General features: G+C 39.3%; 2 protein-coding genes across 6 annotated transcripts; both read left to right on the top strand.

Annotated features, from left to right (window-relative positions):
• The first annotated feature begins 209 nt into the window (after positions 1 to 209).
• Positions 210 to 11,897, top strand: HTATSF1 (HIV-1 Tat specific factor 1). Its single transcript, XM_040572447.1, has 9 exons — positions 210 to 575; positions 3,238 to 3,442; positions 3,782 to 3,829; positions 4,561 to 4,715; positions 5,846 to 6,009; positions 7,652 to 7,751; positions 8,039 to 8,128; positions 8,638 to 8,775; positions 9,189 to 11,897. The coding sequence occupies exons 1-9, from the start codon at positions 390 to 392 to the stop codon at positions 9,471 to 9,473; spliced, it is 1,371 nt and encodes a 456-aa protein (XP_040428381.1). The 5' UTR covers positions 210 to 389; the 3' UTR covers positions 9,474 to 11,897.
• A 2,732-nt stretch (positions 11,898 to 14,629) lies between these two features.
• Positions 14,630 to 23,486, top strand: VGLL1 (vestigial like family member 1). 5 transcript variants are annotated; one of them, XM_040572443.1, is made up of 7 exons: positions 14,630 to 14,760; positions 15,447 to 15,563; positions 18,207 to 18,271; positions 19,073 to 19,302; positions 19,893 to 20,312; positions 22,310 to 22,369; positions 23,238 to 23,486. In XM_040572443.1, the coding sequence occupies exons 4-7, from the start codon at positions 19,092 to 19,094 to the stop codon at positions 23,276 to 23,278; spliced, it is 732 nt and encodes a 243-aa protein (XP_040428377.1). In that variant the 5' UTR covers positions 14,630 to 14,760; positions 15,447 to 15,563; positions 18,207 to 18,271; positions 19,073 to 19,091; the 3' UTR covers positions 23,279 to 23,486. The 5 variants fall into 5 exon arrangements, with proteins under 5 accessions (XP_040428377.1, XP_040428379.1, XP_040428376.1 ...); XM_040572445.1 differs by lacking the exon at positions 14,630 to 14,760 and having other exon boundaries at positions 15,243 to 15,563; positions 19,893 to 20,084; positions 20,198 to 20,312; XM_040572442.1 differs by lacking the exon at positions 14,630 to 14,760 and having other exon boundaries at positions 15,254 to 15,563.
• The last annotated feature ends 1,825 nt before the right edge of the window (positions 23,487 to 25,311 follow it).

Below are 25,311 nucleotides of genomic sequence, written 5' to 3'. Positions count from 1 at the left end.
CGAGGCCCGGCCCCCCGAGCGGCCTTTTGTTTCTCCGGCTGAGCGGCGCCCGAACGGGCAACGCCTCAGGGGGGCAGGGCACGGCGCGGGGCCCCCAGCGGGCTGCAGGCCTCGGCCCGCCCTCACCCGGGAAGCACCCCGCCGCCCCTAGCTCTCCTCCCTATTGGCTGCGCCGCCCTCACGTGACCGCCCAGCCCGCTCCTCAGTGGCTGAGGCGGGGCGGGCGGGGAAGCCGCTTCCGCTCTTGCGCTGCGCGGTGCCCGGGGCCGCTCGGTCGGCGGCGGCGGCGGGCCTGTGCCGGTGCGCGCCCCCGCGGCCGCCTGCGCGTGTCCGCGCGCTCCCGGCCACCCCTCACCCCCCCCCCCCCGCCGGTCCCGTCGCGGGTCAGGATGAGCGGCGAGGACGGCAACGAGGAGTTCTACCGGCAGCTGCAGCTCCAGCAGCAGTACGGCGCCGAGCGCGGCGGCGAGGGCGAGGGCGAAGGCGAGGCCGCCCCCGACCCCTTCACCTACGTGGACCCGGCCGACGGCGCGGCCTACGAGTGGGACCGCGAGAAGAAGGCCTGGTTCCCCAAGGTGCCTCCGGGCGGGGCGGGCACGGCAGGGGCAGGGGGCGGGGAGGGCTGGGGGGAGGTGGGGGAGTGCCTGCTTCCTGCCCCCGGCGCTCCTACCCGCCTCTTGCCGCCTTTCCTGAGATCTTGGGCGTCGGAACGCAGTGGGTGTGAGCTGCGGGCGTGCCGCAGGTGGGAAGCGCTGGTTCTGCAGCGTTTCCTTGGGGTAGCTTAAATAGAAAAGGTGAGCCTGGTGAGAGGTGGCATCGGTTTAACGTGGTGAACCAGCCTGCCGGTCTGCAAGTAAATGCTCTTGTTACCATACAGCGGTGCGGGGTAGCTGCTTCGTTTACAAGTGTGAAGACGCTCTACCCCATCTATTTGGGAAATCTGTTGTGCCAGTTCATGTTTGTGACCATGAATTCACTGCAGTTCAGAGGATCTGAGTGAGAATGAAGCCAGGTTTGTATACCGTAGCCCTAGTAAGGTGTCCGTGCAGCAGATGGCTCACAGAGGGCTAAAACCATGTGCAAAATCCAGACTCACAAGGTGGAGCAGCAGAGAACAGAGTATTCTCTGGCTCCCTGTGGGTTGCTGTATCCAGTAAGCACAAAAGTTTTAAAAAAGGGTTCTTCCATTCCCTGTGTTCCTTCCTGTTCAAAAATTTGGAGACGTTCAAATACTTAATAAAAGTGTTTGCAACTTTGTGTATTGTTTAATGCCTTTTTCTTTCAAAGGTACCATAGAATGGATGCCACCGTTTTATAGTCCTTTAGACACAGCACAAAATCACGCATTGAATTAATCTTCCTTCCTTGCTTACTAGGAAAAAATAGATGTGGGATTTTGTTCTGTAAGCTTGGAGTACCTGTGTTTCATTTGGTTAATTGATTCCTTTCCACTTCAGAGTAATTAGTAGCTAATTATATGCTAGCATGTCCTGTAGTATTGTATTTCTTTTCCTATAAGGTTAAGTGAACCAAACCGTTCAACAGTGGGTATGGAGATAGATCTTACTACTTGTCCATGATGGCTGCCACCAGAACTAGTTTGAAGTCCTGATTAAGGAATTCTGTGGCTGCTTGTTTTCCGTGCAAGCATGGAGTCACTTAAATTCCAGTAAAAGCCCTTATACTTGCATGCATTCCTTAATGCTTGTACAGAGGTATTTAAAAAATGATGTAGTTGTAATGATAGAAATGGTACTCTGATCACACATAACGGAAGTCTTTGATATCGACTGGTAGAATTTGACAGTCCGTAGTAGGTCACATGCGAAGAATAAATTTAACTTTACCTAAGGAAAAGGTTCCTTGTGAAGTTGAAAATGATATTGTTAGAAAACGGTGGCTAGTTATAGGAGGTTTAATCACTAAGTTATTCATTTTCATCAGAGAACCTGATGATAATACTGTTCACCAGAAAGTTTAGAAGCTTTTTAATTCTCTAGATTTCATCAGCTGTGAAGCTGTGGACTTGGTAAGATTGGTAGTGTCAAATATACTAAATGTTATTGGATCGCAGAGTCTTTTTTTCCTCCAGAGTTTGTTTTACTCTTCATTGCTCTCGGTGTTATGTCATGCCATGTCTGTAAGAGCAGCCACTTATGGTCCATGGCAAGCCTGTCTCTGTCAACTCTGCATATTTGATTTGTCAAAAATAAAAGTTTAGAGTTGAAATATTAAGCTTCAAATCACTGTGGAAGGTATGAGAGCACGCTGTCGTGGTCTCTTGTTACTGTCTGTTGTGTCAGTCTTACAATAGCGTACTGGAATGGAGTTTGTTCCCTTCTTAATGCAGATAAAGCAAGTGCAGCGCAGGTCAAAGCTTAAGACTCAGCATTGGGAAAGAATAATTTCAATGTGTGTAACTTCAGAAAGCACTTTATTGTGCAGTGATGTTAGTAAAATCAGCTATGATATGTTATCAGTAACTTGCAAAAAGATAGTGGCTAGTACTAAAATGTACTTGGCTGAAAGCACTGGGTGCAATTTGTAGTTTTCAGTCTCTAAAGATAGACATTAGCTAATCTCACCTTTTATCCAAATAATCTCTCTCCAGAAAAGAGCAAGCTAATTGTTCATCTGTTAGTAGAATATAAAGTAAAACATATGGAATGTATTAGTAGAACGTAAAGTACAACATGCAGCCATAAACAACGTGTTAATATCACTCTGTTCAAGTGCAATATTTATTGTCTATCACCACAAATATATTTCATCTCTGAAAATGTTTCTGTGAAAAGGCAGATGCCTACATCATACGGTGTCCGTCATTCATCATCTGTGGATAAATTGTTGGCTTACCTTCAGTGTCACTTTATCTCTTCAACGTGGTCAGGAGCTCTTAGTTTCTGACCTTCAGGCGGTTCCCATTTAAATTGAAAGCGGAAAGCTTTGCATGAAAAAAAGGCAGAACTTGTGAAATGTTTGTTTAAAACCTTCATGTACTGTGTGGAATTAATACGTTAGTCCAGGTCAGGAAATATCTCGATAATTTTTGCCGTCCGTACGGCTTTTTACAAAGCTTTTTTAAAAAAGTTTTAAAATGCTGTTATTTCCTGTGGTGCTGGATTAGAAAATGACCATCATTAATTACGCTTATTTGCAGAACATTAACAGTAAAACACAAGTCTGGATTTGTAGTTCTTTGAACCTTTGTTTTAATTTTCCCAATTTCTTTTTCAGATAACGGAAGATTTTCTGGCAACGTATCATGCTAACTATGGCTTCCATGCAGATGACACAGACAGTTCATCTGCTTCTGGCACAGCAACTGACAGCAAGCTACCAGTAAGTTCTAAGACATCAGATACACAACCATCGGCAAATGAGAGAGGACCAAAACAAACAGATCCAAAACAAAAATCAGAAAAACGGAAGCTTGAGCCGGGTAAGTGATGAAGTGTTTCTTTCTGTGTAGGCCTCAACCTGTATAGTACCAAGTGGAAACTGTCAATTGTTCAGTGTTACCATGAGCAGTAAAGGTATATATCGTTCTGAAAACTTCCAAAACAAATTTTAAATTGTGATATTTCATAGGCATCTTTCTGAGACCATATACAAGGTGGAAAATAAGCAAGTTCAAGCATGTTCAGAGGTTTTCCTGTGAATAAGCAAAAACTTCTTAGAACTCTGATGGAACATAAACATCAGAAGTGCATTGTTGTGTGCTCCCATGTTTACTATATTGGTGTAATTATTGTAAAAAAAAAAAAAATCTATTTTTTAGGATGGTTTCATGTTGAAGAGGACAGAAACACAAATGTTTATGTGACTGGTAAGTAACAGCATTTATTTACCTACTTTGACCTAAATGTGGTAAAAGAGAATTGGACATGTCTCACTGACTTCTAACATTACATTTTTAGTCTGCCATTTGCAAGCTACTTAACGTTGTTCCTGTCCACATAACATCTGTGTGACCTTTATAACTGCACATGTAGAAAAGTAATCTAAGGGACATTCTCCAGTCCCTGCAAACTTGTAAGGAATAGGTTAAAGAGAACAAGTTTATAGTTGACACACTGTTTTGTATGCATCACTTGCATTTTTATCTTCAATTATCGGTTGCAAATTTATTGAATTTGTGGGTGGAGAAAACAGTTGATCATAAGGCTTTTTCTGTGTTGCTTAGAGGTGTAGTGGAACTTAAAACTTGGTCAGGATAGCAGCATTCACGTAGATCACTGTGAGCTCTTGAAGGTTGGTATTGTCTGTAACAGGAATGCTCTAGGTCTGTATATTGGGGAGCACAGCAATATCACTATGTGAAACCTATTTAGAAGTAATAATGTTCTCAAAATATTGGTATGAAGTGATATTTAAAAGGTAATAACAAAAATATTGGTTCCAAGGGCTGTGACTTACTATTTTGTATGTAGACATTTTTCAAGTTTCCTATCTTTCATTTAAAGAAACACTCTGTTTTTTTTGTTCTAGTGAGATATGAAAAAAAAATAATTGAACCAACTGAACATACTTAGCCTTCTGTTTTAACATACTTTGTAGGTTTACCACCAGACATTACAAAAGATGAATTTGTACAAGTCATGTCAAAATGTGGTATCATTATGCGAGATCCTCAGACAGAAGAACACAAAATCAAACTTTACAAAGATAAGGAAGGAAATCTCAAAGGAGACGGCCTGTGTTGCTATCTAAAGGTCAGTGGCCCAATGAAATGGGGTATTCCTTCCTGGTAAAGATGCTTTTGGCCACTGCCTCAGAATCATGTTCAGAAGATTCTTAATGTATCTGAAGTACAACACAGAACATGGGTGCCTGTTTTAAGCAGACGTGGGCAGTTCTGGAATCACTGTATGTGCGCCTCATTTGTTTTTCCTTTATCCACCCCCCCCCACTGAAAATGTCCGTTAATACCTGCCAAACATGTCTAAAAAAGGTTCCTGTCTTAGGTGTCAGCAATTACGGTGTGGAACGGGGGACCTCTTCACCTTTTACTTAGAAAAAAAATACACTACACTACTGTGTTGCCAAAAATATAGAAATAATGAGATGAAAAGGAACATATACTGTAGCTGTGTGTTTATGGCTTTTAATTGACACCTGCTTTAAGTTCAGACTTTGATTTTAGAACTGTTCTTGTTCTCAATAAAACAGTTAAAACTGGTTAATCTATAAAAGTTAGTGTTCCAGTAGTATTTCCTACATGTGTTTCACTTGTGGATCATTTGGAAAGTTAGTGTATGCTAGTGCAATCTGTTTTAACTCTGCAGGAAGCACCAGGTAGTACTAACTCAGCTGTCTTGCATTCTGTATTCTGGCTTTATGATTTTAGAAGTTAGGGCTGCATAGCACGCAAGTATGAAGACAGTCTCCCCTCTGAAGAACTTCTTGGAAAACTTTTTAAATGGCTTAAGAGTCTTAACTGTCTGCTGTTCTAGGAGGAGTGATACAAGCTATACAGAAAATTAATCAACCATCTGATTTTTTTATTCTTTTAAGCTCACTAGTTTATGTATTGCAGACTAGTTATTGTGATGTACTTGACTGAAATGTAAACAATTGCTTTTGGGAGCATTAGTCTGCTAAAACAATGGTAAAGAAATACTGGTTTTATTTTGATAATAAAAGAAACACATGGCCAACTTTGTGTGCTTCAGTGAAGTATTTTTAGTCGAGACTCAGAGGAGATCTGGCCTTACGGCTTTCAGTGTCAGGGAATTAATCTGTAGCATAATAATAATTAAACGTTACTGGAATAATTTGTCTGCGCTGTGTTGTCTTTTTGTTCTGTTTTTTAAAGCTTGTGCTCTGTTTTGTCTTCACATAGAGAGAATCAGTTCAACTTGCTTTGAGACTTCTGGATGAGGCAGAAATTAGAGGCTATAAATTGCATGTTGAAGTTGCAAAGTTCCAACTGAAGGGGGAGTATGATGCAAGCAAAAAGAAGAAGAAATGTAAAGACTACAAGAAGAAATTGTCTCAACAGCAGAAGTTTGTATTTTTTTTTCTTTCAGTAGAATATTGCTTGAATTCTAAGTGCTATTAGTAAGATGTTGCTTTCAGATGAAATGCTGAGTTGCACAAAAGCTAGAGTCTGAGAGAGAAATAGTGTAAATAATATACATTTGGAGGGGAGGAGCTTCTAAGTTAACTGTTGACATAATGAACTTCTTCACAATTGCCAAATTAGGAATCTTTGCTCCCTATGTAATATTTTTCTTTCAGTTATTGAAGAAAATATTACAACTTTGGGGAGTTAAGACTTTTTTTTTTTTTCCCCCGGTGTGTGAGAATGCCTGAGTTCTGTCATATTTAAGCTTACTTGCATAAGGTGGTAACACTCTGGGTGTCTATGTACTATTTGTACCGTACTTTACTTTCTGCAAATGGCAAGAGATGTTGTCTTAGGAGCAAATATGAAAATCTCTCTGTAGGTTTCCCCAGACATCTGCCTTTTGGTATGTGATATTTTGTTGTTTTTTTAATTATATATGCATATATTGGTTTTAACTTTTAATAATTGATTTTCTGCATTTTGGAAGATGATGATTTAAAAAGAAGAAAAAGTTTGTATAGGACTCTCATTTTAATGAAAGCATCATTCCACTAAATATTTTAAATAATAATGCAGATATACTTTGCCGTAGTTAAAGGGATCAAAGTCTAAGAATTAAAGTAGCTTGAAATGTATCTGCCTCACAGATACACTGCTAGTTCTTGTTTTAAGAAGTCTCTAGTGTGGAGGGGGGAGAAGTATGAAAATAATGAAATTGCATTTGACAGCAATTTGTGTGAATAAAGAAATCGTGTTTTTCTTAGTCATTTAGCTGTTTTGAACCTATCTTATACAAATTGACTTCAGTTGGTGTTCCTTTTGAGTTGAAGAGCATAATTTACTTGCAAAACTACCTTGATGGGGAATCCAGGTTTTCTTCAGCTAGCAGATACAAAGAGGAATTTTAAACAAGATTTTTTTTTTTCCCTTAAATCTAAGATTTTGAGACTTAGAAGTGTAAGTGAATTTGTCCCTTTTTATTTTGTTACAGGATATGAAGTAGACTTTTCTCCAAGAAGTATCATTTTTATGAGACAGCAAAGTCCTAGGACAGATATCCTGAATTGCGTTGCTAGTTTGTGGCAGTGGCTCTGTACACTGTGATTGTAGCAATCTTTGTAAGACTCAAGGTGTTCTTGCGTGTTTGTTTAAACATAAGCAGTAAAATTTTACCAAAGGGAATAGTGGATTTCCTTTTATAAAATAAATCTTCATTTAGAAGGGTTATTAGAATATTGACGCTTTTATTGTATTTGGCAGCAGCTGGTTAATCTAAATTGATGAGGGAGGAATTGAAACTTGGAAGACTTATCACTGTTTAGGAAAATGCTTTGATTGTTAAAGTAGCTTTTATTTCTGTGAGCATTTAAGTACTTTAAAACCTCAACTACTTTGTAGTAGAAGTGTTAGAACTGTATTTTTATTGCATTTTTAAAGAGTAATTTAGCTCTGTCAAAATACATGTTTTAGTTGATGTATTGCAAGAAATACAAAATTAATGATTTTTTTTCAACAAATACTTGTAGAAACGGAAGAGAGCCGCAACAATATCTTCTTACTGTTGCTTCATTTCATTAGACAGCTGGATTGGAGGCCTGAGAAGAAAGATGGCGCAGCTCGAATGCGACATGAACGCATCGTTATTATCAGGAATATGTTTCACCCAAAGGACTTTGAGGTAGGAAGATGCAATTTGCTACTATAGATTATACGCTATTATAGCTAACATTGAACTTCCTGCCAAGAGTCCATAGTAACTGTGTTAGAGTGGAGAAGTTAGCACAAAATAACCTTCTTAATAAGTAGTTTATTTTGAATAAATTTATTCAAGTGAGGGCTGTCAACTTCAAGTAGCTTTGAAAACGCAGTGTAACACTTGATCTGTGAACTCGTAATAGATTGGCAGATGTATTCCATTGGTGGTTAAGCAAAAAATGTTTAAATTAATGTGTGATTGCATTGCAGGAGGATCCCTTAGTGCTAAATGAGATCAGAGAAGATCTACGGACAGAGTGTGAAAAGTTTGGTCAAGTAAAGAAGGTTCTCATATTTGATGTAGGTATTTTTACATGTTGTGTTGGCAGAATTGATGTAGTCTGAAAGTGTGCAAAATAGGATTCTTTAAATATGAGCGAAGCATTTCTTTTCATGGATTTATTTAATAGAAACCTGACCTAATCTTTCAGTATTTTAAAATCAGCTGTTTCAGAAATTAATTTTGAAGCACCTGTCCACTTTAGCCTATGTAAAGACAAAATCTAACTTTTCCTAGTAACTTGGACACATGCCACAAGTTTGAAGTTTATAAATAAATTTCTTCATAGCTAAACTAGCTGAAATGTTTTGTTTTCTGTGTTCAAAAATTCTGCTCTATGTAACAGAAAAATTAAGGTAGTCTTAAGCAGTAGAACAAAACATGTAAGCTTACAATCTATTTTTCAAACAAGATTATGTATTGTCAGGATGGAGCTATATCCTGACTGATTTTGTAAGGCAAGTTAAAAGATAATGGAATAGTTATGCTATTTAGAATACTATTAAATAAAACTTGTCTCCCTTTACAGCGACATCCTGATGGTGTGGCTTCTGTGTCATTTAAAGAAGCAACAGAAGCTGATCTGTGCAAACTAACTCTAAATGGAAGGTGGTTTGGTGGCCGTCAGCTCAGTGCTGAAACGTGGGATGGTGTAACAGATTATCAGGTAGTCTTTCATGGTTCTATTTCACTAAATTCTCCATCTAAACTGTAAATCTGTGTTCATTTGAGAATTGCTTTGTGACCCCCTTCCTACACCCCTCCACTTTCTCCCTTGTCCCATCTTGCTTCTCCACAAAAACTGCTAGGGTGCCTTCAAAAGGACAGGATTATCCTTAATTACTCAATTCAGAAAAAAAAAAAAAAGGACCTGTTTCATCTTTAAAATTGTGTATTAGAGATGTAAACATAGAGGATTGGTTACTGGATATAAACATTATTAGTTTGCGGTCAAACAAGTCCTACCGAAGTCTTGAGGTGTTACTGCAATATAAATGTTCGTATAACTTTTATCTGTGTAAATTTGTTCGCTCTACAAGTATGATATTGTAGTGACTTGTATAAATGTATCTTTAATAGGTGGAGGAGACTGCAAGAGAAAGGGAAGAAAGGCTGAAGGTGTGGGGATCATTTCTAGAGGATCCTGATGCAAAGGAGCAGCAAACTACGTCTGATTCAGATTCCGCAACAAGTAGCGTTAAAATGCCTGAAGGCAGACAACCTTCAAAAGTTAATGACACCTCTAAGGAGGATGTAAATGATGAAGCCCATAAGAGGGAGAATAATGGTGAGGGCATTAATGAAGACGGTGCTCCATCCACAGACAGCAGCCTCGCAGGCAGTGATGTTGAAGCAGATACATAACATTTTCAATGCTTTATGAAAGCATGGTTTTTAGGGTGATGTTTGAGTTTATCCCTTTCTTCAGGGTGACTGCAGACAATGTTCATATGATATGCATTACTAGAATGTCATCAACTGTGTGCTTTGAAGTTTTCATTAAAAGCAGTATTTAATGAGGTTCTTAAAGTTTGTATTAATTGGCTGTTCAGGTAAAGTAACTCAAGTTGCCAAGAATACAGCAGAACTCATCAGGCTTTTGTTCTATCTATGCTTGTCAGTGTTTCATTATGTAAGTGTAAAATATGTTCCAACACTAAAGTTTATGTAACTAAATAGAACTTAAGTAATGCAAAGCTATTACAAGATTTGTGGATTTTGCCATTAATTTTCCTGTAGCCCTCAAAACTTGGTATCTCATTCTTAAAATTATTCTTGTCCTGAGTACTTCTGATCATTTTATGGAACGGATGCTGTGATATACATATAGGATGAATGCATTGTATATGTTACTATACATCAAGTAGCAAACGATAGAATAATATTAAGTTGCAAACTTTAAAGAAGTGGAAAACAAACAAGATTTCTATGGCCAACATAAGGCAACCGAGTGAAGATAGAAGGTTAAATCACAGCATTCAGTACATTATTTTTCTTCTTCTCCCGTTTAGAACTTTATTGATGTTTAGATCTTCTTTTGAGGCTGGAATTGTGTGAAGGAGACTAGAAATGCATGAGCAAACATTCTAGCCTATAATGAGAGAAGACTGATCTTAAACTTATGGTCTGCATGCAGTAGACATGCTTTTGATGGTTTGACTTTTTTTTTTTAACATTAGAATAAGGGTTTTTGTTTAACTTAGGATGATGAGTATGAGTTCTCTTCAACGTTTTGGTTTAGCCTTAATGTGCCCTTCAATGGGTAACGGGGAGATCTCCCGTATTCCATAAAACCTAAAGGCTTTTGGCAACTTGAACTACATCTTGTTGTGTAAATGTTAGAATACTTGAACATATGCTTTAAAAGAATATTTCTCTTTTCTATGGGGGAAAAAAAATCAAAAGCTAGTCATATATTGCTCTCTTAGAAATATTTCCCAAAACAAAGATTTAGAAGATATTCTAGCTTTAGGTAAGCAGGCTTTTGAAAATAACTCTGGGGGAGCTGTTTTGGGCATGGTCATTCTTCATTTATAATCCCATTATTTTGATACCTAAGGATATAAGAGTAAAGATTTAGGGAATTGTTTAAAATATTGGTGCTAAATTCATAGCACATTGTTCATATGGATGGCTGTTAATGCACGTTTGTAAGGAGGATCTTTTAATTTTTTTTAATTCATATTGGATTGCGAGAAACCATAGATGCTAATTCTTAGGTATATTTCAATCCTGAAGTATTCAGAATACTCTGAAAGTTGGTATTTTCAAACTTTGTGTTCTTAGATCGCCATCTATTTTTTTCCAGTGGTCTATCTCATACTCTAATTTTTTTTTGTAATCAGTATATTTGGGTAGTTATGGCAACCAGAACATCTAAGTTAACACTTGTCATTGTGGTTATAAATTACATCCTTTTGTGACAAAATACGTGGTCTTACAACAAGTATGATATTTGAATTCAAGGTTTAAAACTCTGGGGGCTAATTATGACTTGGTATGACAAAATTCCAATTTTAATGAGCTGTATTGTAAAGGAGAACTCTTAACGCTTGCCATCTAAGTAAGACCACTTTCTCTTCTTTACAAGAGTGTGAATTGTACATTTAAGCAAAGCAAGTGTTGTAATAGTTTAGGGAATCTGAAATACCGCTTGATTTGTAGCTGCACGAGGTGGCATATTCAGATTACATCTCTGGGTTGTGTTTGTTCAGCCTGGGATTTTTATTGGTAAACAACACCACAGACCTCTGAGGGTGCAGAAAGAGCTTTGGCACAGAAAGAATGTAATTTAATATGGTGAGTATTGCTTTCAGTGCTCCTTTTTTCTTCCAGCTTCTAGACTCGAAGTTTTAGGTCTGTTAAACTATTGTGTTTTGTTAGCTTTTTTAAGAGAGCCTAGTCATGCAACACTCTACACAGTTAAATCACCTGTTTTACAGTGGAATTGCTATTGATATAGGGAAGCTATTGACAAATGTATAAATAATGTACAGTTCTATGGAGCCTTATCATGATATCAAATACGAAAAACAAGGTTAGTATTAGTGTTTGAAAAAAGACTGAAAAATAAAGAAACATTGCTTGTGCAGTAATCTTCCTCTCTGCAGTTGATGTACAAATTTGATTGGCTTGTTTCAAAAAGTCGAATGTGATGTTAGTTGCTTCACCTTTTCCTCTAGACTTCACGCTGAAGTAGAGCACTGACAAAGACTGAGACTAAATGCTTTACTGGCTTTCCTATTAACTAGGATTCTTAAGAAAATAAAAGCTGTTTTTCCACAAAAATGTTGTTCTGAAGTTACATTACACTCAAATTGGTATTTTCTTTTTGTCTACCTCTGTTATTCCCCAGTAAAATGTAAAAATATATTTTTATAAACTATTCATTGAGTTACCAAGGCATTTAATGGCTCATGGAGAGGTTAATGCAGCTGTGACTTTTTTTTCAGCATTGAGATTGAATTTTTTTGATTTCCTCTTCTAAATGATGCAAGCTTTTATAAATTAATCTGAACATAAATTACATTTTTCACAAAAGTTCAAATTACTATTTTTAAAGTAAGGTTATAAAAATTCTCATAGTGTAGAGCAGTATTGTTTAGTACCAAATTTTAACAAATTGGAAGCTGAACGAGCTGAGTTGCTTTTAATTTTTTTTTCTGAGCATCATCATAAATAGATTAGTAAAGGGTTAAAGCCCCAATCCAGTTCTCACTGTCTTTTTTTTCTTAAATAAAAAATTCTTTCTAATGACTTCACTCAAGTGGATCTTTCCTGAGAATGCAGGATTGACTTTATAATCTGTTTTGCTCATCAGTAGCAACAAAATCAAACTTTTTGCTCAATTTCTAAGTTTTTAATTGTCCTTGGGTCCAGGGTACTGCATGTTTCTTCATCCCTAGCCTTTTAGGGAGAGGTGCATTTTAAGAAAAGTTGTCTCCTCCTCTTAGTATTTTATGAAAACAATAACTATCATTGGGTTGAAACACTTTGTGGATAATTGTTGCTCAGTTCTGAACTAAATACATGTTTCTGCTAATTCGCATGGTGTGACAAATTGGATGTGAAGCAATTTAAATCTAACAGCGGGGAAAGAATATCAACTAATTGTTACTGCTGTGTAATTCAGCATAGGTGATCACTTTCCTAACCAGGTAGTACAAAATCAGTTGCTTAGATTCAAGACATATTGGTGGTTTGCTTTACAATCAAAACACTGTTTAGTGGTTTGCTGGCAAGGTAATTGTATGGAATTAAAAGTATTCATCAGAGATTATGTGTTTGAGGAGCATGGCCAAGGTAGACATCTAGAAACAAAAAGCCCCAAAAGAACAGGCATGGAAGTTGCAACAGGTTCTCGAATGTGCATATGCAGCTGTAAAGAGAGTTAGTTTCATTTTGCATCAAAATGTTTACCTGTTTCTCCTGCTGACTCTTTTTTATTACTTTTTTTAATTGAATTTTAGTCCCTCATACAACTTACACTTTGTATAGGGATTGCAGTTCACTTAAAATCATTAGTATGTTAAATGCAGTGCATTTTAACTAAACCATGTCCTAGTCATTATTCAGTTAAGGTTAATCTATTCACAATTTCAAGTTTATTTAGCTTAATTCACTTAAAACGTAAAGGTATTGGGTGCTTCGTAGAAACCCAGACTTGCCTTTAAACTTTCCAATAAAAATCAGTATCATTACCCTGAATTCTTGAACTGTATAACCTAACCAAAAAAGAGGGGGGGGATAGATACCTATAGATTTTAATTAGATTTTAAAATTTCTGATTTGAGGAAACATACTGCAATATAATTATGTAAGTTGTGTACTTGTGTTGATTTGGCTTGTGTGTATTTCAGTGCTCATGATACAGGGCTTGAAGTCTTACTGTCATGATACTCTTGAAAGTTCTCTAAAATATTTAGAGAAGTATGGAATCTTTTGCAGCAGATTGGTTTTTTGCTCATTCTGTAATATCAAAGTATATTGTTAGATTAAAATTCACTAAGTTGACTTTGAATTTTTCTGACAGGTTATTTTCTTTTGATAAGTTAAATTGATCATTTTCAGTTATCTTTTAGAAAAAAAGTCATTTCAAAAGATTGAATAATTTCTAGACCTGTGACAGCATCTGAAAATCCCTTGATTTGTCTTCAATTTTGTTTCTTAAAGGGGTTGTGTTTTATACTACCTTTTTAATAAACAAACTCGTGAACAAAAAGTCTTTTCTTATGAGTTCTGAGAGAATGTATTTCTTTTTTTCCTCAGTAAAAAAGTACCATATCATTTGGTGGGCAGTGATTTCAGTTCATAAAGCACGTGTGTTAACATGCCAGAGCTTTTGAACTGGAGTCTAGCATAGACGTTGCTAGAGTTGCTAATGCTTACTCTGGGTCACATCTTTTGTTCCTCCTTTGTGGGTTTTGCCCCAGACTTCATCCTGGTTTCCTGGTTTGGTGCATTATGGGCCTTGCTTGAAGATAGAATGATCAGGAGGAATGACTGCATAAACAACAGAGATATAATTGAGATTTTTTTTCTGCTGTGTGTGTGCATGGTCATATTCTGACCTCCTCCCCCCCCCCCCCCCCCCCCCCCCCAAGTTAGGACAACCAGATTTTTTTTTAATCATTCTCACAAATCAAAACTGTTATTTTGTTGAAAGCTTGACATTTTGAATGCTAAAACCAAAAGCATTGGTAGTCTGCTGTCTCAGTTCATACACTGGAAAGAAACAGGGACAGCAATCTCATCTTTACCTGACCGTTCTTCAGGGTGTTCACTGAGGGGCTGTAAATTGAGGCCATCTGACACCACTATGCTTTAACTGCAAGCCTCAGAGGATGTTCATGAGCAACATCTAAAAAAGCTTTAGCAGAAATTATCTCTGCAATATAGAACTGAATTTAGAAAGGTGGATCCGAGAGTGATTCAGATGTTGAGGGCACTGGCCCTGCTGATACACTGGAAATCCAGCCTGTCTCGTGGTTGAAACTTGTTTACGTGAAGAGTGTGTCAACCAAAAGACTTAAGCACAGTCCTGGAAAATCTTACAGGCTGATAGTTAACTTGTTCTGGGAGATGTATGAATCCGTTCTGTGCCGTGTTTCTACAGAGGGAATTGTCTTGTGCTGCCCTACTTTCTGCCTAGGTGAGTAAACAAACTCTTAAGCCACTGAATAAAAGAGACGAGGTATTGTCACCAGTTTGGTGACTAGTTTGCCAGTGTATTTTTCTAGCTGAGACGTGAATTTGACCTTGATGCAGCATTTCTGGAATGGCAGCAATTTGGTAATTTTGGTAAACTTACCATGAAAGCAAAAGACAGAACAAACCCACTGGTTTCTTGCTACAGCACTCACAGAACAAGATTGATATTTTTATTTTCTGAAGATTTCTGTAGCCATTTAAAGAGATCCATAAATAAATAAACCACAATTGGTTAGCCAGCGTATGTGGAATGGAGATGGATGATCTCCTTGCAGACATTTCTAGTGAAACACTTAATGCCGAATGTGATATAACCTATAACAGGAAAGTCCTTTCTGACCCTGGCCAAGCAAGCAGTTTGGCTCTTTACTATAACTTGTTTATCACTTTATTCTAAACTCTTCTGAGGTCCAGACACTGTCGTGTTGATTGTGTACATTGTCATGAAAAAAGCCCTGCTTACAATCCTATTTTCCTCATTCCTGAAACCTCCTAACCTGGTTGACTTGTTGGAGTGCATTTCATGCATTCTTAGTAGATAGGCTGAGGGAAACGCCTAGTTCAGTCACAGCTAGAGGCTAGAAAGCATGTAGGGAGTTCATGAACGTTGCTCGTCTCCTCCTGCAGTCGCTGCTTGTGTATATAGCTGTACAGGAGAAGGATCGCAAGCTGCTGGACACAGTATGACCATCCCGCCAGGAGAAAATCTTACCGGTGTGCCAGAGCTCGTGACAGTGAGTTAAGGTATGAGAATTTAATGATAATTTCAATGCATGTTCACTGGCTTTATCAAATGCCCCTTTATTTGAAAGACGCTTAATGAAGGAGAATTGTTTACTTGCTGAATTATTGCTCAGCACTTGGAAAGTGGGAAACTTCTTGTTTTTATTTTTAAGACTGATTCAGGCAGTGCGAAATAGCAAAGAGTTCCCTATCTGAAGCTATAGTGATGGGAAATCAGTAGCACAGGCAAGGGCTGGAAATATGAGAAACAAAGTGTTGTCACTTGCGGTGAGCAGTCAACAACCACATCTATTAAGCCTGTTTACCATGTAGCTTTGTCTGCTGAAGGACGAATAACTTGGACAATTACTTGCACTGTTTTGCCATAATCCACTCATTCTGAGAGCAACATAAGGCTAGCTGAGTCTGTTCACCCTGAGCTCCACTTCTACTATGTTTTGGCAGCAGTTTGTGGCAGGCAGACTGGAAGGAGATCTGCCTTTTTTCCAGACATCCTGCTAGAAGATAGAAGAGTGAGATGTTCAGGTAATGGAGACCACAAAATCTAGGTCCTGACTCTCATGGCATTAGACTCCTCGTGTGCACTGAGAGGACTGAGGTAACAGGTTATATCCAGCGTTCTTATGACTACTTGTTGGAAAACCCAAAAGATTTTTAAGAGGAATGAGAAAGCAAGAACCGTGATTTATTTCTTTATCAGCCTATTTTTTTTCCTAGTGTTGTAACTGTACTGTTGTCACAGTTCACACAAGCGTACCAGCTGCTACACGCCAATAAATGGTGCCAAAGGAGCTAACAATTAATGTCATGAGCAACTTAAATGTGTTAATAAAGTGGAATGAAGACACAATGGCTGGCTTGCAGTGTGTGAGGGACAAGAAAAATGGTCCTTTGGGCCAGAGCTAATGCCTTTTAAATTGTATGCTGATGTGTAGTTGGAGCAGTGTAAGAGGAGCTGGTTTGGTGCTTGCTGTCGAGATCATCTGATCTTTCTCAACCCTTTCTCGAGCCATATGGTTGCTGATGACTTTGCCAAACTTTCACCGCTCGGGTTGGAATTTTCCATGGCAAGCATCAGCCTCCAGCTGAGCAACCAGAAAGTTTCATAACCTAAATAGTGCGCTGCTTTCTAAAACAAGACTGGAGAAATGTAGTGCCTGTCCTTGTGCTTAAACTAGATGTTTGGCTGAGGTGTGCTAGTTCCTGTTCCCCTCATATGCCATGGGAAGGTAGCTGTAAATCAGAAGGAAGGTTTTTGGTTTAACTTCACTGCATTTGGGAAAGCTTGGTCAGTATTAGAATTTCTGGAAGATTGTCTTCCCAATCAGATAACTGTTATGGAGTATCTCCTTGCATTTCCTAACTGGTACCCAACCTGTGCGTGTCCTATCCTCACCACTGTGTTTGGGTGGACTGGAGGCTGGTGCTGGGGAAAGGATGCAGGAAAGGCAAAGCAGTTGAAATCCTAAAATGAGGACTGAGGAACTCTTGAGTTTTAACGCGAATTGGTAGCTGATGAGAGGGGATTAGGGCTAGCTGAGGGAGGGACCATGATGAGGGGGAGAACTGAACAGAGCATATGGGGGAGGCAGAGTTAACACGCAAAACCAGACATAGGAGTTGGGGGAGTTTAGATGTCTGGGGAGGGGGCAGTGGAGAGAAACAAGAGAGGAAGAGGGGAAGAAATAGGCTCTGTCTCAGCTTTGGGGGGTTGAGTGACTAGATTAAAATGACATATATAATTAAGGATTGGATTGTAAGGATTAGTCATGAAAAGGGGGAGGGATTATGGCTGGATAATGTTAATCCCCCTAATTTCCTAATGTCTGAGTACTTGACTTTGCAGCCTGAATGGTCTTTTCATGTGTAAGAAACACAGGCAATTGGAGACAGCCATTGCAGATACTTCAGACACGCAGATGAACGCAATGTTTATTGGGAAACCTCTGAGGATTGAGAGGGTTTATTAGAAAAAATATGATAAATATATAGGAGTGGGCTAATCAATGCTTCCCATTGCAGGGTTAGTTGGATTGAAACACAAATCTGATGATTCGTTAGGTTTTGCATAATTGGCAAAGATTCCCCTGGTGTCCAAAAAATAGCAGCCTCCTTTTGCTACCAAGGTGAATCGATTATGCTATGCCATGTGATGAGCTGACAGTGGGACTGAAAAACTGAATAGAAACAGCAGGCGTTTCTCACTGCGTTCATAGTATGAGCACTGCTAAATATGATTTTGATTACAGCAGAATGTGCGAGGTCTGGCTATAGAACTAGCTCCCCTGTGGCCAGAAACTGCACAAATGCATAAAAACGAGGCTTTTCCAGTGCAAGCGGTGACGTTCCTTGCCCTACTCTTACCATATCTGGCAGCAAAGATTTTAAGGAGAACAAAAAGGAGTCTTACAGTCTTCTGTTGACTTCCTGCAAATGATTTTAGAGTAATTCCTGCCTTAAATCCTTAATTTCTGGTTGAGCTACAGCATTTTTTTTATCAGTCTTGCTACCAAAGTTTAAAGCAACTGTCAGACCCACTGCATTTCTAGGTAAGTTGCTCCCCCACCCCCCCCACCCCCCAAAAAAAAGCCTTTTAAAACTTATTTACTATAGTTTGAAGTTGAGTGTCTGTCTGTCTAACAGGTGAAGCAAACAACTACTCACAAAAATCTTTTCCTTGTGGAGGTGTGTGCTGACAAGTCATCGAGGTACTTTCCCTTATCTGAACTTATTATTTTAAGCTTCAATTAGTCTTTTTTTCTTTTTCAATTTTTTTTTCACTTTATCAATATACCTTTTGAACAATGCAGAAAACAGAATTGAATAAAGCATTTTGATAAGTTCATCCTGAATGTCATCCACAGCTACTGCCACCTCTGTATTTTGTCTGAATTACTTGTTGGAGTGCTTCAATTCTTTTAGTATAGTTCCATCCTCAGGGTATTTTTGCACAGTACCATATCCTAGGCCCAGGGTTATAAAGATGAAGATGGGTGAGAAATGGCAGCTGGTGGACAGACGTGCCAATTTTATTCTGCAAGAGAGCCTGTGCTATGGCATTAACTAGTAATTCATACAATGCTGATAACCATTAGGTCCATTTTCTGCTTTCGAGATACTCTATCCCTTAATAACATTATATATTGTATAGTGATATCAAACATAAAGCTCAGCAGCAAAAAACACTGTTTTGAATGAGTTAGATGAGTGTAACTCAATTTATCTGATTGGGACAAATGCATTTCCATCATGATTCTGAAAAATGTAATGCATATTTATTGAAAGGTTTCTCCTTTTGTTATATTCCTAAAGTATTTTGCATTAGAAGGATATGTTAAGGAAATCAGAAAGAAAAGGTGAGTGACAAGGGCAGAAACCCAGATAAAGGATCTCATTTTACCAGCAACAGTTCTTCTGGCACTACCAGTTTCAGGAGGAAGATGGGCTCACGCTGGCTGTGCAATGTAAGTTGAATAGTACTTCTTGTACCACTCTATTTTTTTTGGCAGGAGCTGCTCATTATTGAAAATGGAGGAAACAAGGAAGCTCTCTCCAAAGCCATGTAAAAGCAAAGAACCCGTGAAAACAGAATGGGGGTCTCAGAGTGTCGTGTTTACATATTTCCAAGGGGATATTAACAGCGTGGTAGATGAACATTTTTCTAGAGCTCTAAGTGGTGCCAAGAACCCACAAGACCTGAGCATGAAGCACAAGGGCGAGACTGTTGTCCTGAAGAACGGTGAGCCAGGGTGACTAGTTCTCACTAAGAAATACAAGATGCAATGTGCTTTATTTTCTCATGCATACCTTGTTGATGAATAGAGTTTGGAACTGTGTGCAAATGGCAGCAAAATCATGCTTTGAAAGCACTGGTTTATGAAGCAGGGACTTCCTGGATAGATCCCTCTCTTTGCTGGGATGCTTCCCAAACTCTGCATGGGCTTGTTGGCAGGACCAGGTCCTCATTTTCCAGCTTCTGTCACTGTCAGATGCAGTAAGTGCATTATGGCTTAATTTGTTGTCTTTGCAAAAAGAGATCATCTAAGCTTGCAAGTGTTAAAACTCGGTCTATGCCAGTGGCCTGTAAGAAGATGAATAAAAAAGTATAATATTAATTTGAAAGTATAGGTGGTGGTGATTTAGCCTGCTTATGGTATTAATTTATTATTGATTCTTAAGATAGGCAGCACTAAACTGAATATATATATTTCAGTAAAAAAAGAATATGCATTCTAGTAGTGTTCCCTTAGAAATACATTGGAATTTGCCTTGGGGGGGAAAAAAAGCAGGAATTGATGAGACTTCAGATGCTTTCTTTCTCTTTTTAAGTAGATAGCATGTCTCCCCATCAATGGAATTTCTCTTCACATTGCTCCAAACCATATCCTTCATCTTCTGCTACAAGCATGTCAAACTCTGGTCTGAATTTTTCTGCTGCTGGTATGGCAGGCCAGTACCAGCCATCAGCTCTGCGGAGTCATCCAACTCAACCTGCAGATCTGTGGCCCTTCCCTTCGATCGGTACTCCCGCTCTTACCAGTTCGGTGTATCATCATGCCTTGCCTGACCTGCACGTGGTAGATGAACCGATCTCTGACAGGAAATACGGTTCTCTTCTTGGTCTTCTGCAACAGGAAAGGTGCTTAACATCCATGCAAGAATGTACCATGAAGCAACACTCAAGTCCTGCTTGTATGACTGGACCTACTGGATTACAAAATATAAGTCAAAGTTCAGTTCCTGGGGGAGGTAAGGAAATACTGTCGCTTTATTCTTTGATGGCAACTTATGCAAAGAGACAAAATAACAGTCTGCCCCAAAAGTGCTAAAATCTGAGACTTCTTCAGCCTGGTTCATAGAAATAGTTTTCAGTAGATAACCATTGCTAGGTACTGTGGTGCTTCGCTTAAGTGAATATAGATATTACCCATATGCTATCAAGACTTCTAGCCTGTAGGTAACAGGCATGGTGGCACTGATGCTCCCATATTATTAGAAAGGGGTGCCTAGGGAAGAGCCCTGAGCAACTATCTTACTACTCATGGCATTAATGATACTGTGAATACAAGACGTGAAATTGCAGCCCTTATCAGAAAGGCCAAGTGTTTCTCTCCCTTCACTAGTCTCAGTCTGCAGCTGGAAGGATGTGGGTAGGGGGGCTGGTGGGCCAGCATTGCCTCATCTCATGGCTAATGGCTCTCTTCCGTGAAGCTGTGCTGCCCTGTGTGTATGTGAAAGGCTGTGACTGCTCTCTGCAGTAGTTTCCATACCTAAAGCAGTTCACACCGGAGTTGCAAAGATTGTTTTATTTATTTTTAACAATTAGTAGGAATCACAATCCTGACATGTGCATCAGGACTAAAGTCTATTTCCCAGGTGCTTACATACCTACAGCACGTGGGGCTGCTGGATGACACCACTCCCTTGTGTATAATTTCTGCATTTGAGAAGTTCTTTGTGACCAGGCTTCCTGGCTGGAGCCTGGGTGCCCAGCTAAGGTACAGCTGCATTGCTGCTCCTGGGCGTTCCCGGGTGGCAGCTTGGCACTGGCCTCCAAGAAAATGGGTTGTGAAATTGTTCAGGGAGTCTGCTGGAAAAAAACAGCACGTCCTACCTGGTGCTTCTAGATAAAAAGGACCAGGCGTGTGAAGAAGTGATCACGAGCCTTTGGTTTTGAAAAATAACCTGCTGCAAAACACCTACTGGTTACCCAGTTTCTAATCTGCATCAGCAGGAATTTGGCAGGACGTGAGCTAAAAGTACTGTTTATCTCTGCATGTGGTCTGGTCCGCAGTCCCTCTTTTGAGGCTATACCAAAGCTTTGTTGTTATAAGAACCCCAGCTGTAGGTGTGTTGCTAACTTATTCCTACTAGAGTGCCTAATGTATGCCTTCCCATGCATGGAAAAGGGAGTGTGTGTGTCTTCATCTGGAATGCAAATTTTCTGCTCGTGATAGGCACCTGTATAGATTTAGCTGAAACTATACATATGCATTTTGCAGGCATGCATACTAGATTTTTTCAGCCATTAAGGGGCAGTCTAATTGCTTTAAAGACACTGTCTGGGCTTCTAGGATTTCATTTAAGAACAAGGGTTAAGTGCTCTCTTCCCCAAGGGGGCAATGTGAGCCTATCAAGGTTTGCGAGCCTGAGGAACTGACTCCTCCAAAAAAAATGAGATGTTTCATGAAACTCAGGTCAAAAAGAGGAAATAGCATTAACAATGGTCAACTTCAGTTCAATGTTTCAGAAAGGAATTGAGAGAAAAATTAAAAGAAAGAAAATGAAACAGATTAATATCCCACAACCATCTGCAATTAAAGTATTTTCTTTAGGGATGTTCGCAAGGCCTTTCTGAATGTCTGGGGAGCCTCATAACACCACGTGTGTAATGCTGCACATGTGCTTATCAAGCAACCCAAAAAGAAGAGATAAGCAGCTGGCCTGTGCACACAGGGAGCCTTTGGCAAGTCCCTAGGATGTATGCATCTAGTCTGGCTGTCAGAGCCCCTGTTTCTTGGCTCTGTTAAATATACTCCTCATTGCGCTGTGTCATGTTTAAGAACAGCTGATATTTATATTTATGGAAGTGTGTATTTCTGTGCCAGACAGCACAGAGCTCCCCAGCACCTGTGCTATAGGCTGGGCTGCAAAAGCACAAGGTTTCTTTAGGAACTGCTTCCTACTTTTAGCTCTATGCTGGATCTCTGCTCATCTCCAGTATTTTTCTTTTCTTTTTTTTTAAGACAGGAAAGCAAGCGCTTACCAGGGCTCAGAAAATCCCAGTGCAAGCCATGCCACTGCAGGTGAGTAATGAAGCTAGCAGGTTTGGGACAAATTAATGCTCACTTGTAAAGGATAGCTGCCTTTCTTATGCACAAAGAATTCAAGCTTTTTTTGTTTGCTTCCAGACTGTATTTCAAAAGCTTATCTTTTCCCCAGAGATACTACCTCCTAAAACTACATTAACAAGAAAGAGGGAAAACATTCTGTTAAGATGAGATGAAGTTAGAAAAATCACATCTACCTTAGTTTTTGTTGTTGTAGCATCAGACTGCCACTTCACAACATGCATATTTTTCACTACCTGTCCAAGTTTCAAATCCCAGAAAGATGCCAAATGTAAGATGGTGGATTTGTCATAATCTTAGCTGAAGAAACTTACTGGCTTCCCTGCTGGTGAAGCACAGTTACACTACATCTTTCTGCAGGACTTATGTTTATTGTGTGTCCCCAGGGGTGTTGAGGTGTAGCTGTGGAGTTTGTGGCTTTGCAGCAGGCTGCTCCTTGCTTTGTATCTCAAGCATCCAGCTTCATACTGAGCTCCCTGTTTGACCTGTGTGCTAGCTCTAGACCCCTTTTCACCAGCAAACCTGCCACACTGCTAGGAGAGTTGCTCTACAAAATTATTCCCAAAGCCTTTGGGCTTCCGTGTTGTTCTCTTCCGTGTTGTTCTCGGTCTAGAGATTGTATCCTGTATCTGGGAGGTTACGCTGATGCTGGTTCTTTGATGTGCAATATTTTGGGGAGACCTTGGATGGGTCATTCTGGTTATTCTAGTAATGGCCCTCTTGCATCAGAGAAGACCAAAAGGTACAATTTTGTTTGCACAACATCCTAAGGGTTTGCATGGACTATGCTGTTCGACAGTCCTGATAATGCGATGTCTTTCAGGTATTCAGATTCATGACAGAAGACGGGATTTGTACTTCTAGCAACAGGATGTTTCTACTTTATTCTGACAGAGAAAGTTCTTGCCATGAACTTTTATTATTTACAACTGTGAATCAAGAAGAAATGAACTGCAGCTATGCCATGCTTTTTCTTTCGGATGGAAGAATACACATACTATTTACTATTTTAGGAATGAAAAATCTTTCTTTATTCAGTAAATAATTTCTGATGGTTGTGGTATTGAAGGTATTCAACCTAACAGACTTTGTTGTGAAGAAATATTGTCTACTTACAGCTTTTTACACTTAACCCTCTCTGAAAGGACTTTCAGCACTTTTTATTCATTCTTGATAAGAAGCACAATTCCATCTTGGAGGGATGCAATTAATATAAATTCATTGCTGCAACTTCTTATCTTGATTTTATATCTCCATATTGTTTAAAATAGTATTAGACTGTGGGCTCCCTTTGCAAGACTTCAAGACAACCACAGGCCACCAGAGAAGTATATTACTGCACTTCCCAAAATATAAATATGATAATTTGTGGCCATGTTTGCAATTCACGGGGACATTCTTCAGAAACTATATAATAAGCATATGCATGAAGGCTCTGTTTTGCCCTCATAATGTATAATTTTCTGGAAAACAATAATTTAACTCTAGATCTGGAAAGAAATCTAGAAATCATTGGATGCAATTAAAATCCCACTATGAGCAAAAAGCTGGAGCTGGGAATGCTTTATTTTCCCAGCCTCTCTGCAGGTAAAAAGGAACTTTTTTCTAAATCAATTGATTGATTTTTTTTTTTAAATAATTATACTGCAGGGCTCAGCTGTCTGAACAAGGTGATTTTTGATTTTTTTTACAAAACTGCCTTTCTTCTCTTTTAACTTTATTAATGCATTTCCAATTAGTTCTTTGGTTATTACATCCACCTTTCCCAGTTTTTTAAGGCCACATGGTAAAATAATCTGGCTTTCTCTATGAGTCAAAGCAAAGATTTCTGTGCTGTACTCTCTACATCTGTCTTACCAATTTGTTTTAATTCCATTGAAGTTATTTCTTTAAAATTTTTGTCTGCCTCTGCCATCCCTCCTAAAAGAAAATGCTGAAATGATTTATCCCTAAGGTCTGTAAAGACATATAACAGTATATTTAAATGCTTTTAAAGTTTAATGCTTCTTGAAACAATTTGGTCCTGTGCATGTCACAGATAGAAATATTCAAGATGAATTATAAAGTCAGTATTTCTGCTGAGCCAACCACGTAGAGTTGGACAAAGTGTGTGTGGAGGGAGTTGGGGGTGGAGATGTTTTTTTAAATGCATGTCTCTTACTGGAAGGACATGAGACATCAGTGGTTCTGCCTTGACACTGGAATGCTTCAAGCTATTGCTGCAATGCCTGGCAATGTTGTCGTCCTGCCCCTGTGCAGCAGACCTGGCAAAAGAGAGCAAGTGCCTGGCCAGCCTGAGGGTATCTTATTTATAAAAAGCCTACAATATATATTATTTCTCCCTCTACAATATTATCTGTCCAGAAGGTACCATTTCTTGCTTTTCTGCTCGGCCTTGCGACATGTCCCTGATCCTGTCACACTGCCGTTATGCTCTGATGACAGCATCTTCATTCCCATTCAGAATGGGTGCTCTCTTGCTCAGAAGGGCTTGTCAAACAGCGCCCTGCATTCAGCAGCTACCATCTGGCACTTCCCACGTTTATTTTCGGTTCCCACTCTGAATGCAGCAATCACTGTGGTGACGGGAGGAGAAGGGATGCTTGGTCTGTGCCCATTTCAGCAGCTTCCGTCTCCCTGCATGCTCACGCATCTCTGCAGAGACTGCTCCAAAGGACAGAAGGACAAATGTGGCCTGGGCATTACATTTCCTGGTAATTTACTGACCCTGTAGGAAACAGTTATTTGGGTAGCGTGTAAGCTCACAGCATTCTGCTCTAGCCCAGGATTATTTTATTTGAATGTTGGCTTTCCTCCCATCTTTTTGTGATCACGGGGCAGCTGAGATGTGAACTATGTGCTCTGTGAGTATGAACACCGAGAGAAATCATCGATCT

This window comes from Cygnus olor, chromosome 13 (assembly GCF_009769625.2).
Source record: "Cygnus olor isolate bCygOlo1 chromosome 13, bCygOlo1.pri.v2, whole genome shotgun sequence".
In the NCBI taxonomy this organism is placed as follows: Eukaryota; Metazoa; Chordata; class Aves; order Anseriformes; family Anatidae; genus Cygnus; species Cygnus olor.
Note: the sequence above shows the minus strand (reverse complement) of the source record. Positions and strands in the feature narration are given on the sequence as shown.